The sequence below is a fragment of the Miniopterus schreibersii genome, assembly GCF_964146895.1.
Source record: "Miniopterus schreibersii genome assembly, chromosome: 1".
Lineage (NCBI taxonomy): Eukaryota > Metazoa > Chordata > Mammalia > Chiroptera > Miniopteridae > Miniopterus > Miniopterus schreibersii.
The window spans coordinates 119,559,876-119,573,476 of record NC_138101.1 but is presented as its reverse complement, the minus strand read 5'-3'; the positions used below and the strand labels follow the sequence as shown (position 1 = coordinate 119,573,476).

General features: G+C 38.4%; 1 protein-coding gene across 14 annotated transcripts in view; it reads left to right on the top strand.

The window, feature by feature from the left end:
• Nucleotides 1-13,601, top strand: part of MINDY3 (MINDY lysine 48 deubiquitinase 3) — a gene marked incomplete at its 3' end in the record, with an annotated part of 106,938 nt that overhangs the window by 53,435 nt on the left and 39,902 nt on the right. For 11 of the 14 annotated variants that reach the window (XR_013997647.1, XR_013997648.1, XM_081120519.1 and 8 more), the window contains 2 exons: nt 350-420; nt 5,764-5,844. Coding sequence is in view for 11 of the 14 variants with exons in the window: in XM_081120519.1 (XP_080976645.1) it covers nt 350-420; nt 5,764-5,844 (152 nt within the window). The remainder of the gene's footprint in view (nt 1-349; nt 421-5,763; nt 5,845-13,601) is intronic. The other 3 variants (XR_013997646.1, XM_081120521.1, XM_081120520.1) reach the window with 1 other exon arrangement.

Here is a 13,601-nt window from a genome sequence, read left to right as displayed (position 1 = left end):
TTTGCATGGATATGATTAAGTATCTTTCCTTTTATTTTTGCCAATAATGCCTTAGTTTCAGGGGGAAATGCCTCTATTAAAAAAGTTAACACTGAATAGTTTCATAAATATATTGAATGTACATCTGAAATGTCACAAACCTGATCTAATGGTATTTACAGTGTGTAGTACTAAAATGATGACTTGATGTGAACTCAACAATAAATATGTGCTCGGTTTTAAGTAAAGTTTGGGGTAAAAATAAAAGTTTTGGTATAGAAGATATCCATATATATACACACACATATATTTACAGATAAGTACTTTTCAGATTTATGTATACTAATACAATGCTAACTTTTTTTTGCAGAACTTCTTGGTATACATGAACAGGCAGCAGTAGGATTCTTAACTTTAATGGAAGCTTTAAGATACTGTAAGGTAAGTTGATTTTTAAGGTATTCTGAGTGGTCTTTATTCGCATGTTCACTGTTGTGGATAGTAATTTCTCCTATGAGAACATATTTTAGTTTACTACTGTTGTTATACACTCTCTTCAGATTCTTCCTGGTCTCCCTTCCTAAACTGACAGGTGTATTAAGGGCAGAGTTAAGTGGCTGATCAGGCTGTTTCCTAATTTTGAGATTTATTTGTTTTTGAAAGCGGGAGGAAGAGCCCAGTAGGAAATAATTTATGAAAATAGAGAAATCTTTTGTTGGATATCAGTTTGGTTTTGGTAAACTGAGGGAAAATAATGGACTGTTTCTTCCTCACCAGCTAATAGTGTGCTTCACTGAAACAACTGGTAGCACTTTATCAGGCAAAAAAAGAGAACCTGCTAAGTGCCTGAAATTCTAACTTCTGTCTGTTCTGAGAAATGATTTCACACTAAAAAAGAGGAATTCCAAGCATTTAACAGCATTAAACTCTTTAACACATGTACTAAGGTTAGGAACTGCCAAGAAACCCTCATTTATTGATATATATTTCATTGCTTTCCGACACACTCTGAAGTAACTATTGGATGTCCCAAATAGTTTTAAATAGAGTTTAAATCATTAATGATTTGCACTTAAAATGTCCTCATTTTGGCGTAAGAAAGAAGACCTATTGCTCTTTTCCATGTAGAATGGTGATCCCATGGCGGTGGTTCTAGTGGTGGTGACTGGTTTTAGTACCAGTAGCAGTGCCTTGTGCCCATCTTCCTTTTTTTTTTTTTTTTTAACCAGACAGCATCCCTGTCATGACAGTCCTTGGACAGGGGTGACGTGGGTGTGAAAGTCAAGTAGGTTTCATCCAGCCTTTATTCATTGTAGTGATCGTCATGTTAAACATAGTAACTCTTCTTTTTAGTGACTTTAATTCTGTAAGCTAGGACTATTCTGAGTTAGCCTGGCAACCAAAGAATCACGTGCATCTTCTCCTGGCACATGTACACACACACACACCCCCCCCAGGTGGTAACTATATAGAGGTGGGATGCATATGGTAATTAGCTTGACTATAGTGATCTTTACACAGTGTATACAGATATCAAAACATTAAGTTGTATACCTTAAATATATATAATTTTTATATGTCAATGATATTTTAATAAAGCTGTTTTGTAAAAAGTATGTGTGTGTGTGTGCGCGTGCGTGTTGCAGGAGGTCAGGGTATGGAGATGATCTACTTTGACATTTTCACCAGGTGGCCTGTAAGGCCCTGATGGTCTGGATCCTGTCTGTCCTTCCAGAGTTGCATTGCTCTCTCCATTGCTGTGCTCCAGCCACACTGGTCTCCTGTCGTTTCTTAAACATGCCAAGCCCTTTCCTGTCTGATCATCCTTCATACTTGCTATCATTTCTGCTGGGAATATTCCACTCTCCCCTTCAGGTCCTACTTCAAATGGTGCCTCAAAGACCCTTTCCTTGACCATCCCCTCAGTGACTCTTTTCAACATTATTTCATAGGAATGAATACACTCTGTTATGATCTTTTTTGTTTACTTATTTTTTAAATAATTTTGAATTTGTTTTTCTGTTGTCGTCCCTAGTGGAATATAGACTCTTTGAAGGCTAGCAGGCACATTGTTTCTGGGTACGTAATAGGTGCTCAATAGATACTTGTTGCATGAGTGAGTGGAAAATTTCACTATAACTGTAGACTTTCCTAAATGTGTGCTTTAACTGTTAGGTATAGCAGAGCAATGTCTGTTACCCCCCAGGACCTTAGTAGAAAGTCAACAGCTGCTGTATGTTCTCCTGTTATTCTCTAATATTCTAGCAGCAACTGTGGTGTTTTATAAGATTGAAAGATTGTTTTAGTGGCGGAACATAACACACTGACACTTGGTTAGAGGAAAGGCAGATCTGTTAGTTACTGACAGCTCCCAACCAGAGAGGGCCTCCAGGCAGGGCCACAGGGAGTTACACCTGGGAACAGGCCAACAGCAAACTGGATCCATGGGGGCAGCTTATGCATGGGAATTGGGAGTAGAGTTAGCTAGGTTTCATGGGCTCAGTGTGGACTGGCTAATTTGAATAGTTTCTGTGAGCTCTGGGGCTTAGGGGCTGTACTTAGTCAAGGTGGTACCTGGCTCCAGGGCCATTAGGGCTGTGCATAGTGGTCTAGAGTGTGAGAGATCTTTAAGGAAAGTGGTTGGGGTATGGACTTACTCAGCAGTCTTTGTTAAAGGAACTGACTAGCCTGGCCAGGCGTGGCTCAGCGGTTGAGCCTTGACCTGGGATCCAGGTGATCGGGGTTTGATTCCCGGTCAGGGCACATGCCCGGGTTGCGGGCTCAATCAGTGACTCTCTCATCATTGATGTTTCTATCTCTCTCTCTCCCTCTCCTTTCCTCTCTCTGAAATCAATAAAGATATATTTTTAAAAAATAAAATAAAATAAATAAATAAAGGAACTAACTGGCCTCAAGAGCAGGGCCTCAAAACTGAGTAAAGACAGCATCTAAAAAAACCCTTTATTACACTATGCTATTTGTGTGTGTGTGTGTGTGTGTGTGTGTATCTGTAGGTATCATTCTCAAAATCTATACACATTTACTTTGTACCAGATGCTTAGAGAAAGAGCATTAAGGAAATACTTGTGTTTGTATTAGTTTTGTGAATCTGAGCATTTCCCTATTTGGTAGTGTAGCAAATTACCCTTTAGAAATGAAGTCAACATTTTCATATCAATTTAACTGTATGTGTTTTATTAATACAAATAAAACAATATTTCTCTCTTTCTCCTCCCCACCCCTGTGTATATATGTACATACATGTGAACAAAGAAGGTGACCCAGTGCTTTTGACTGTGTCCTTTTAAAAAACAGATATTTAACTCACATATCATAAAATTTACCATTTTAAAGTGTATAACTCAGTAGTTTTTATATATTTATCAGTTAATGGATATTTCCACTTTTGGGCTATTATGAATAATACTGCAGTGAACATTCATTTATAAGTTTCTGTGAACATGTTTTCATTTCTCTTGAGTATATACCCAGGAATGAAATTGCCTGGTCATATGGTAATTATATACTTAACTTTCTGAGGAACTGTCAAACTGTTTTCCAAAGTAGTTGCATTATTTATTCACTCTTTATTTATTTTTATTATAAAACACTTCATGAGTTCAGCCTTTATTTGCCCTTTGATCCTACTGTGTATAATCTTACCCATACTTTTTACTTTTACAGTGATTAAGTATGCACACACGCACACGCACACACTTTGTCTTTTTTTTTTTTTTAATTCTCACTCAAGGATATGCTTTTTATTGATTCTAGAGAGAGAGGAAGGGAGTGGGAGTGAGATAGAAACATCGATTGCTTGCCTCTCATATGTGCCCTGACCAGGAACTGAACCCTCGACTCCTCGGTATACAGCACGACGCTCAGCCAATTGAACCACACTGGCCAGAGTACACATTTTTTCTGAAAAAGAAACTAAACCTCTAAACTTTTCACTACAAGAGGCAGGGTGATGGAATGGAAAACCACCACATTAGGAGTCAGCATACCTGAGTTTTAATTCCAGCTTGTAGTAGTTAGCTGTTTGTATTCCGACAGGGCACTGGTCCTGTGTATTTCTCTGTGTCCTTATGTAAAATTGAAGGACTTGCACTGCACACCTCTAAAATGCCTTCTACTCTGTTTCTGTGATCAGAGTTTTTCCTTTTTCTTTGTCCTTTGGCTGTTGTTCTCTGTTGTCCCCAAACCACCCTTTGCTCTACTGGCTCACCATTGCCGGTGGCACATCCAATGCATATCCCTTTCATCATAGGAGAAAATTCGCTTTTCTCTCCCTGAATATAAGAGAGTGCCTATTTCTCACTTCCCTACTAGAGAGAGGAATGCATTTCAAAAGTCCCTGGTGATGGCTGAAAGCAAGGCATCATATCAGGGCTGTTGGCTAATTAGGAAGAATAGTTGCCCCTGACTGCTGCAAGTAGCCACTTGGAATTTCCCAGTTTTAGGACATCTGTGTGAGAAAAGAAAATTCAGCAAATTTGGTTGGTAAGGTTAGTTGTTTTTAAGTTAAAATCTTTGTCCTCATAAGAGTGTGACATTGATTGATGTGGATGTGATTGGTTTTTACAAGTCTAATTTTTTTTGAATATTAAGCTTTCTTTTTCTCTGTCACACATAAAAAATGATACCTTAGCCTGGCTGGCATGGCTCAGCGGTTGAGCATGAAACTATGATCTAGGAGATCGCGGTTTAATTCCCAGTCAGGGCACATGCCTGGGTTTCGAGCTCTATCTCCAGTGGGAGGCATGCAGGATGCAGCCTATCAATGACTCGCTTGTCATTGATGTTTCTCTCTCTCCCCCTCTCCCTTCCTCTCTCTGAAATCAATAAAGATACATTTTAAAATAATAATACTTTCAAATTTTTGGTACTATTAGTTTTTGGAGATTAACTATGTAACCCTGAAGCCAGGCTGTAGGTGTAACTGTTTATACATTTTTATTTTTTTTAATCCTCAAACTTGAGGACATTTTTTCCATTGCTTTTTGGAGAGAGTAGAAGGTGGGGGGGAGAGAGAGAGAGAGATGTGAGAGAAATACATCAATTAATTGGTTGCCTCCTGCATGAACCCTGACTGGGGTGGGGCTGAACCTGCAACCCAGGTATGTGCCCTTGACCAGGAATTGAACCTGTGGGCAGACACTAACCACTGAACCACACTGGCCAAGGCACTGTTTATACATTTTAAAGAGACTATACATTGTAAAACTTTGAACTTACCTCCTACCATGAAGAGTCAAATGGCAGTATTCTTTTATATACTTAAATGTGTTAGAGTATATACATATTTTTCTTCAGAGAGATTATTATATTACCCTAGGTTCTCTGAAGACAGAATGTGCTTAAGGCTTTTTCCCTTATTTATTCATAAATCTCATTTGTTAATTTATAATGTTTTCCCTATTCCAGTTTATGGTTTTAGTGTTTTAAGGTACCAAGCTGAAATTCTAGAAGTCGCCGTTCTATTTAGGAACTTTATTAAAACCTGAGAATGATGCTTAGGGCTAAATTAATTATTTCTGTCTGTGTTAAATCTGTATTATTGTTGCTCTGTGTAAAGGCAAAACATAAGCTTAGCCCCAATAGTCTATTACATTCATTTTACATTCAGAATTTGACGTTCATGGGTAAGGCATTCTGGCACAATACATTATTCTATTTAAATATGAATTGGACTCTGGTTATCTTTCAAATATTCATGGGCAGATATCTAACAGGCAGTATAAAATTTTCATTTGTTTGTTTATTTTGCTACATTTGTTCTAGGTTGGTTCTTACTTGAAATCTCCAAAATTCCCTATTTGGATTGTTGGCAGTGAAACTCACCTCACCGTATTTTTTGCCAAGGTATGATTATAGTAGGATTTTTTTTTAAGTATGACATCAGGCAAACAAGTGATGTAAGTTTACATTTGGTTTTGATCTTTGCAACCATCAGTGTATTCCCACTAACAAGTGGATTGTTCCAAAATCTAAAGTATAAGTACTAAACATATTGTTATACCACACTAGTTTTGAAATCATTTCAATAAAATCTGTCATGACTCAGTTATAACTTCTTTACGTTTTCTGACTTAAGTTCTTTGGCTTTTTTTGTTTTTTGGAGGGGTGTTATTTTATTTAGGAATCACTTGTGTTTCGATAAAAAAGTTTTAGATTATTCTTTTGTAGGGAAGATTAAATTCTCATGTGATTTAAAATAATTTTAGTTACAACATATCCTAGGAAAATATTTTAAAATCTAATAGTTTAATGATATGAAAGTCAGATGCTCTTTTAAGATGGAATGCTTCCTGCAGTTTTAATGTATACTTGGTTACAATATTGAGATAAATCAAATTCATTTGAATATGTTTATTTTAAAATTTTGACAACAAAGCCTTTTCTAAATCCTAGCCTTTAAGAATAACATATTTTTCTACAATTGAGAGCTTTGGGGTGAGACAGCCTTTGTTTGAATCCCAGCTTTGCCACTTCCGAACATTGGTCAGCCCCTTTTCTTTCATACTTAACATGGGGGTTAGTAATAGTACCTAGCTCTTAGAATTGTTGTCAGGCTTAAATATAAAATATTTAGCAGTACTGTTACAAGTTAAATGCTCAGTAAATCTTAGCTGTCATCATCATCGTTATCTTCATTCTACAGACATTTATTAAATGTCTCTGGTACTCCTAGAGAGAGTTGCTAGATGTTGGCCTGAAGGGGGAAAATATATAATTGTGGTTTTGGTTGGTTGGTTGTTTTTTCATTTCTTTATTGTTGAAAGTATTTGCCCCATTGACCCCCTCTACCCTGCTCCCTTCCCTTCCCCAGGCCTTCACTGCACTATTGTCTGTGTCCATGGGTTATGCATATATGCATATCAGTTTGTCAGTCTGTTGTTGCATGCTCCAGCGTCTCTGGGCCTATTTAGTTTTATCAGATTATTTTGTTCATTAGCTTCTTCTTAAAGAAGACCCTTCAACATTTCATGTAATACTGGTTTGGTGGTGATGAACTCCTTTAGCTTTTTTTTGTCTGTAAAGCTCTTTATCTGACCTTCAATTCTAAATCATAGCTTTGCTGGGTAGAGTAAACTTGGTTGCAGGTCCTTGCTTTTCATCACTTTGAATATTTCTCGCTACTCCCTTCTGACTGCAAAGTTTCTTTTGAGAAATCAGTTGACAGCCAGGCCAGGCATGGCTCAGCAGTTGAGCATTAACCTGGGATCCAGGAGATCTCGGTTCAGTTCCGTCAGGCACATGCCCAGGGTGTGGGCTCGATCCCCAGTAGGGGAGGGGGGAGAGGTAGCCGATCAATACCTCTCTCACCCTCTCCCTTCCTCTCTCTCTGAAATCAATAAAAATATATTTTTTTAAAAAAAAAGAGAAATCAGCTGACAGTCATACACGTGCTCCCTTATAGGTAACTAACTGCTTTTCCCTTGCTGCTTTTAAGACTCTCTCTTTGTCTTTAACCTTTGGCATTTTAATTATGATGTGTGTTGGTGTGGGCCTCTTTGGGTTCATCTTGTTTGGGACTCTCTGCGCTTCTTGGACTTGTAATTCTGTTTTTTTCCACCAAGTAGAGGAAGTTTTCTGTCATTTTTTAAATTGGTTTTCAATTCCTTTGTCCCTCTCTTTTCCTTCTGGCACCCCCATGGTGCACACGTTGGTACACTTGATGCTATCTTTATATTTTTGGATTCTTTTTTTCTTTTTGCTCTTCTGATTGGGTGTTTTTTGGTTCCTCATATTCCAGATTGCTGATTTTATTCTCAGCATCCTCTACACTACTGTTGATTCCCTGTAAATTGTTCTTCATTTCAGTTAGTGTATCCTTCATTTGTCACTGGTCCTTTTTCTTGAAATTCTCACTAAGTCTCTTGAAGATCTCTAAGTTCCTTGAGCATCCTTAGAACCATTGTTTTGACCTCTGTATCTAGTAGTTTGCTTGCTTCCATTTCATTTAGTTCTTTTTCTGGAAGTTTCTTCTGTTCTTTCATTTGTGAGATGTTTCTTTGTCTCTGCATTTGGCTGCTTCCCTGTGCTTGTTTCTGTGTATTAGGTAGAGCTGCTATATCTCCTGGAATTGGTAGAGTAGCCTTGTGTAGTAGGTGTCCTGTAAAGCCCAGTGGCTCAGCCTCCCCAGTCACCTGAGCTGGGCACTCTAGGTGCTCCCCTGTGTGAGCTGTGTACACTGTCCTGTTGTAGTTGAACCTTGATAGCTGTTAGACCCACTTGGAGGAATTGACCCCCAAGCCAATCGGCTGTGAGGACCAGCTGTGACTATGGCCAAAGAATTGCTGTGCTGGAGACATCCCTATGGAGCAGGATTTGCTTCAGTGGATCTTTGAAGTCCACCCCTTGAGTGTGTCACTTGTGAATGTAGTAGGGTTGTAATCTGGTGTTCTTGAAGCTGACCACCGGGTGCACTGTCTCTGGGGCCTCCCAGGAGGTGCAAAGTCAGCCTCTGCCTGTGCCCTGCCCAGGGACACCCAGCATGAGTTACACAGCAATCTGTAGATGGGCATGTGTTGGGCTTGGAGGTGCCCAGGAGAAGCCAAGCTATGAACCAAAGTGGGCTGTCACTAGTGCCAGACCTGGGGCTAGTTATGGAGAGGTATCAGGCACACTGAGGCCAGCTTCTGCTTGTTTGAGAGAGTTTAGGAGTCTGAAGCATAAGGCAAGAAGCCAATTGTATGGAAAAGTCACTGGAAATGGCTTGGATGAGCCAGTATCCATGTTCTTCTTCTTTAATTCCCTAATTGTAGGACTTCCGTTCAGCTAGATTTTAGGTGGTTCTGAATGATGATTGTTCTGTATTTTAGTTGTAATTTTGATGTAGTTGTGGGAGGCGGCGAGTACTACCTTTACCTACACCACCATCTTGACTGGAAAGCCTGGTTTTGAGGTTTTTAAATTCTAATGCACTTTCTATTACTCCATGTGTTTTTTTAAACTTGTACTTGCTAATGTAAGCTTATTTATATCTGTAAGAATTATGAATAGCATAAATTGTAGCAAGGACTGTACTGATAATGCTGAATTTTGTGGATCCATTTTCTTATTTATTTCTGTATTTACTTTTATTTGCTGGCAAAAGTCCAGCTAGTGGATTTAGAGCAAGTTATATATATATACTTAATCTTTTCTTAAACAGGTAAAGCTATATAATATAACTTAAAGTACAGATGGATATGTTACATTTTGTCTGAAAGTTTTTGCCGTTTGTTTCCCTCTTAAAGTGGAGAGGAACAAGTTAAAAGCATCATGTAAGCTACAGAAGCAGAGCAACTTCTAATTCCTGAGTGAGGATTTCATCATATGACTAATTTTTGTATCAAGTGTTACAAATTTCCAGAAAAGAAAATCAGTTCCAATTTACATATAAAGTATATTTTCAAGCCAATTTATTATTTTATCTCCAACCCTATTCTTTAGCATTAAGAAAACTAATAAATTCTTTGAAACTTTATAAGTTTCAAATGTAAAAGATAATAAGATAAAAATATTTTAAACAAATTTTATGGTTGATATTTATTTAAGAAATGATTTTATTGTCAAAACAGCAGAAGACAGAAGGTTAATAGAAGGAACAGTGTCAATTCAGCTATATAAAGATGCAGGCATTTTGTATTCAAGCATCTACCTGTTAGCTATGTCGATAGAGTGATGGAAGTGTATGATACCCACCTTTCTATGAAATATGCACTAGTTACCTACCTTTCCTGGTGTTCTTTGTTCTGATCCCTTGGTCCATTGTGCTGTTGCATTTATCACACGATGTATAGTTCCTACGTCCCACACTGTTTTGATTTGTTTGTATGTCAGGTGGTCAGCTGGAGGCTTGTCTGTCGCAGGGACACTCTCATTTATCTTCTTATCCCTAGATCTCAACCACATGAAATGAAATGTTGAATTAGAGACGTCAAGTACATAAAAAGAAACAAAAATTCCTGCAACACACTAGTTGTAGGCCTGACCAAACAAACTCAGATCAGAGTATGCCATGTCAGTCAGATAAGGTTTTAAATCTGTCTTCATTTATCTGCATCCTAGAAGCTATTAATAATCCTGATAGGAAAATACACATTCACATAAAGTGGCCATGGCGAATTTTATAGTAAGTTTTAGGTTCTTCAGCTATTATACATTTTGAAAGTCATGTATATCAAGCACCTCATCTCGCTTTGGAACTCTTCAAATGATACTGATTGTTACTGTTCTGATACTTACCTTTGTATTCTTCTAATCTGGTATACAGTCTGGCACATAGTGTAGGGCAGTCAGTTTAATAAATGAAGCCTTTGCACGAATTTTCTGCACTTGGCTTCCAGTGACATTCTAAAAATATTTCTTCATGACTCAATTTGGAAGCTTCTTAAAAGCATGGGTACTTCCTTTTCAGAGTACTTTAGGACAGTTGAATTTGGATTGCTTGAACATGCCATCTTTTCTTAAAAAGGTGCGGGTCAAGAATTTTTTCCTTTAAAATAAAGTAGTATAAAACCAGAAGGTTATATGAATGGTAAATGAGATGATAATACTGGATAACATTTATTAGGTCCAGGTTTAATTTTTTAAAATAAAGTAGTAGTGATATAGTATTTGCCATATAGGAAATACTGTAAATTTTGCTGTTTTTTACATTACAACAGAATCTATTATTTGCTCATTCTTTCTTTGATATTTCTATATTTGAGCAAGTAATTTGGGTTGTGGGTTTGGTTTTTCTTTTTGTTTTTAGTTTTGGTTTACTTTTTCTTTGTGGGTTTGTTTACTTCATGTCCCATGACCTGAAATAAACAACTGTTTTTTCCCAACAGCTTAACACATTGTTTGCGGGTAGTTTTTATTGCACGCTCTACTACCAGTCAACGTAAAACGTATAAATACGTTTCCCGCATACAATGTGTTAATGTAAAATTGTCTTTTTCTATAAAACTGGTATGTTTGTTTGTCTGTATGTATTTCATGCTGACTTCTTTGTACTGACTATGATTAAGTAAAAAAGTATGTTTGAAGATCACAATTTTCAAGGTAGCATGTAATTTGACATCTTAAAATGCCTTTGAAAAGCAATAGAATTTGTCATGTCACTTATACACTGAGGTAATAATAGTTGCAACCGTCTTCATTCATGTGTATACTAATTTGTCTTTAATTACTGGGCATGTGGTAGTATGTGCCTGGCATTACGCCAGGTGCTGTGAATACAGTGGTGAGCAAAATTAGATAAGGCTCCTGTTCTTAGGAGATGTGCATTCTAATGGGGGAGCCATTAGTCAGAGAATCACACGTATAAATTATAACTGTGATGAGTGCTGACAAAGCACAGGTCTATAAAGCCATAACTATATCCTGGTTTGGGGAGATTAGGAAGGTTTCCTTGAAGAACAGTTGTCTACAATGAGCACTCAGCCTTAGATTAAACTATGGGAAGAGGGATAAAAGAACATTCCTTACATGGGAAGTATTTGGAACAAACAAACAGCTGCAGAAGGAAGGACTATGGTGTGAACAAAGAAGATCTGGGGTGCTAAGCATTCAGGGGGCGAGGTGGGAGATAAGGCTGCAAAAGTAGGCAGGCCCTGGAACTATTCTAAGAGTAATGACAGCCCTTAGACTTTTCAAAAATTGGTGGTAGGAATAGTTTGGGGAGATGAGAAAGAAGGGAACAGGTTTAAATTTGCATATTGGAAAGATCGCTCTGGCTAATTGTGGAAAACCTAGGGAGGGATAAATAAGACTTCTTTAGTGTTCCAGGTAAGCAGAGAATATGGTAATGATGGTAGACATGGCTAGAAGCACAGAAATTTGAGAGATTTATTTGTGTTAAGATGACAGGATACTGGTGCTAGATCAGATTGGATAGGTAAGAGAGAGGTCTCATGACTTTTACTGATTAGCTCTTTGGGCCTCAGAAAGAGCTCAGTAGCTTTGCTATTGTAGACTGTACCCATGATTTACTTTCCTTAGGGCATACTAACCAGGTCAAGAGGAAAGACTGAGATACTACAGTTTGGGAACAGTTCAGCCAAATAATCCCCATGGTAAGGTTTATAAGTCCTGCTCACAAATACAGTGCTTTTTAGTTTCTCAAATATTAGCAGACCACCAAGGGTCAACAGACATTTGGGGAATGCTTACATGAAAAACAGAGTCAGAAACAAGGGAAAAGGGAACCCAAAAGAATGGAGATAGTGTAGGACAGTATAGGGATCAAAAGAAAACTTTAAAAAAACCTAAGAGAAGTTAATACATCCATGAAACTATGGAGGCTATGAGAAAAGAACATTTAAGAAAACAGTGAAACTGAAAATGTACTGAAAGAATCAGAAACAGCCCAACAGAGCATGGCTCTAGGATCCAGAAGATTGCATTTCGATTACTGGTCAGGGCACATGCCTGGGTTGTGAGCTCGATCCCCAGTCAGGGGCCTGCAGGAGGCAGCTGATCAGTGACGACTCTCTCATCATCAATGTTTCTATCTCTCTCTCTCCCTCTCCTTCTCTCTGAAATCAATAAAGATATATTAAAAAAAAGAAGACAAATTAGATAGATCTCTCTCTAGATTGTTGTAATGGTTTCTGATGACCATGCTGTTGCCCTCTTTGGGGCTGTAGTGTTTTCTCATTTCAGCAAAGAAAATGATCCCAAAACTTATGCCACTTTTCTGCCCAAAACCTGATATTTGTTCCCTTTTCACTAAGAATAAAAGCTAGAGTCCTTGGAATAACCTACTGGTCCCTCCCTCACCTCTTCTGATTCCTGTTTCCTCTCTAATCTTATTTCCTACTACTTCTCCCCTTTCCTATCTTTCTTGGCCATACTGGCCTTTCCTCTGCCTTAAAAATGAGGCAATGTCCCCTTTGCTTAAAATGATCTTGCCACAGGCCCTGGCCGCTGTGGCTCAGTGGTTGAGTGAATGCCTGAGCACTGAAGGGTCTTGGGTTTGATTCTGGTCAAGTGCACGTACCTTGATTGTGGGTTCCTTTCCCGGCCCTGGTCGGGTCACGTTTGGGAGGAAACCAACCAATTTGTCTCTCTCACATCGATGTTCCTCTCTCCCTCTGTCTCTCCCTAAAAAACCCAATGGGAAAAATATCCTCAAGTAAAGACTAACAGAAAACAAAATAAAAAACCAAAATGATCTTCCCTCAGATATCAATATTAATTTCTTTCTTTGGGTCAGTATTCTAATGTCACCTCCTTAGTAAGGCCTTCTCTGCCCATCTTTTAAAAAATTATAACCCCCTTGCCCTGGCTGGGTGGCTCAGTTGGTTGGAGCATCATCTTGTACACCAAAAGGTTGTGGGTTCAATTTTCTGGTCAGGGCACATACCTAGGTTGTGGGTTGGATTCCTGGTCTGGGTGCATATGGAGGCAACTGATTGATGTTTCTCTCTCACATGTGTGTTTCTCTCTCCCCCTCCCCCCTCCCCATCTTCCTCTCCCCCTCCCCCCTCCCCATCTTCCTCTCCCTCTCCCTCCCTCCCTCCCTCCCTCCCTCCCTCCCTTCTTTTCTCTCTGAACATATCCTCAGGCAAGGATAAAAATAAATAATAAATAAATAAATAAATAAATAAATAAATAAAAATTTTAACCCCTTTACATCTTAT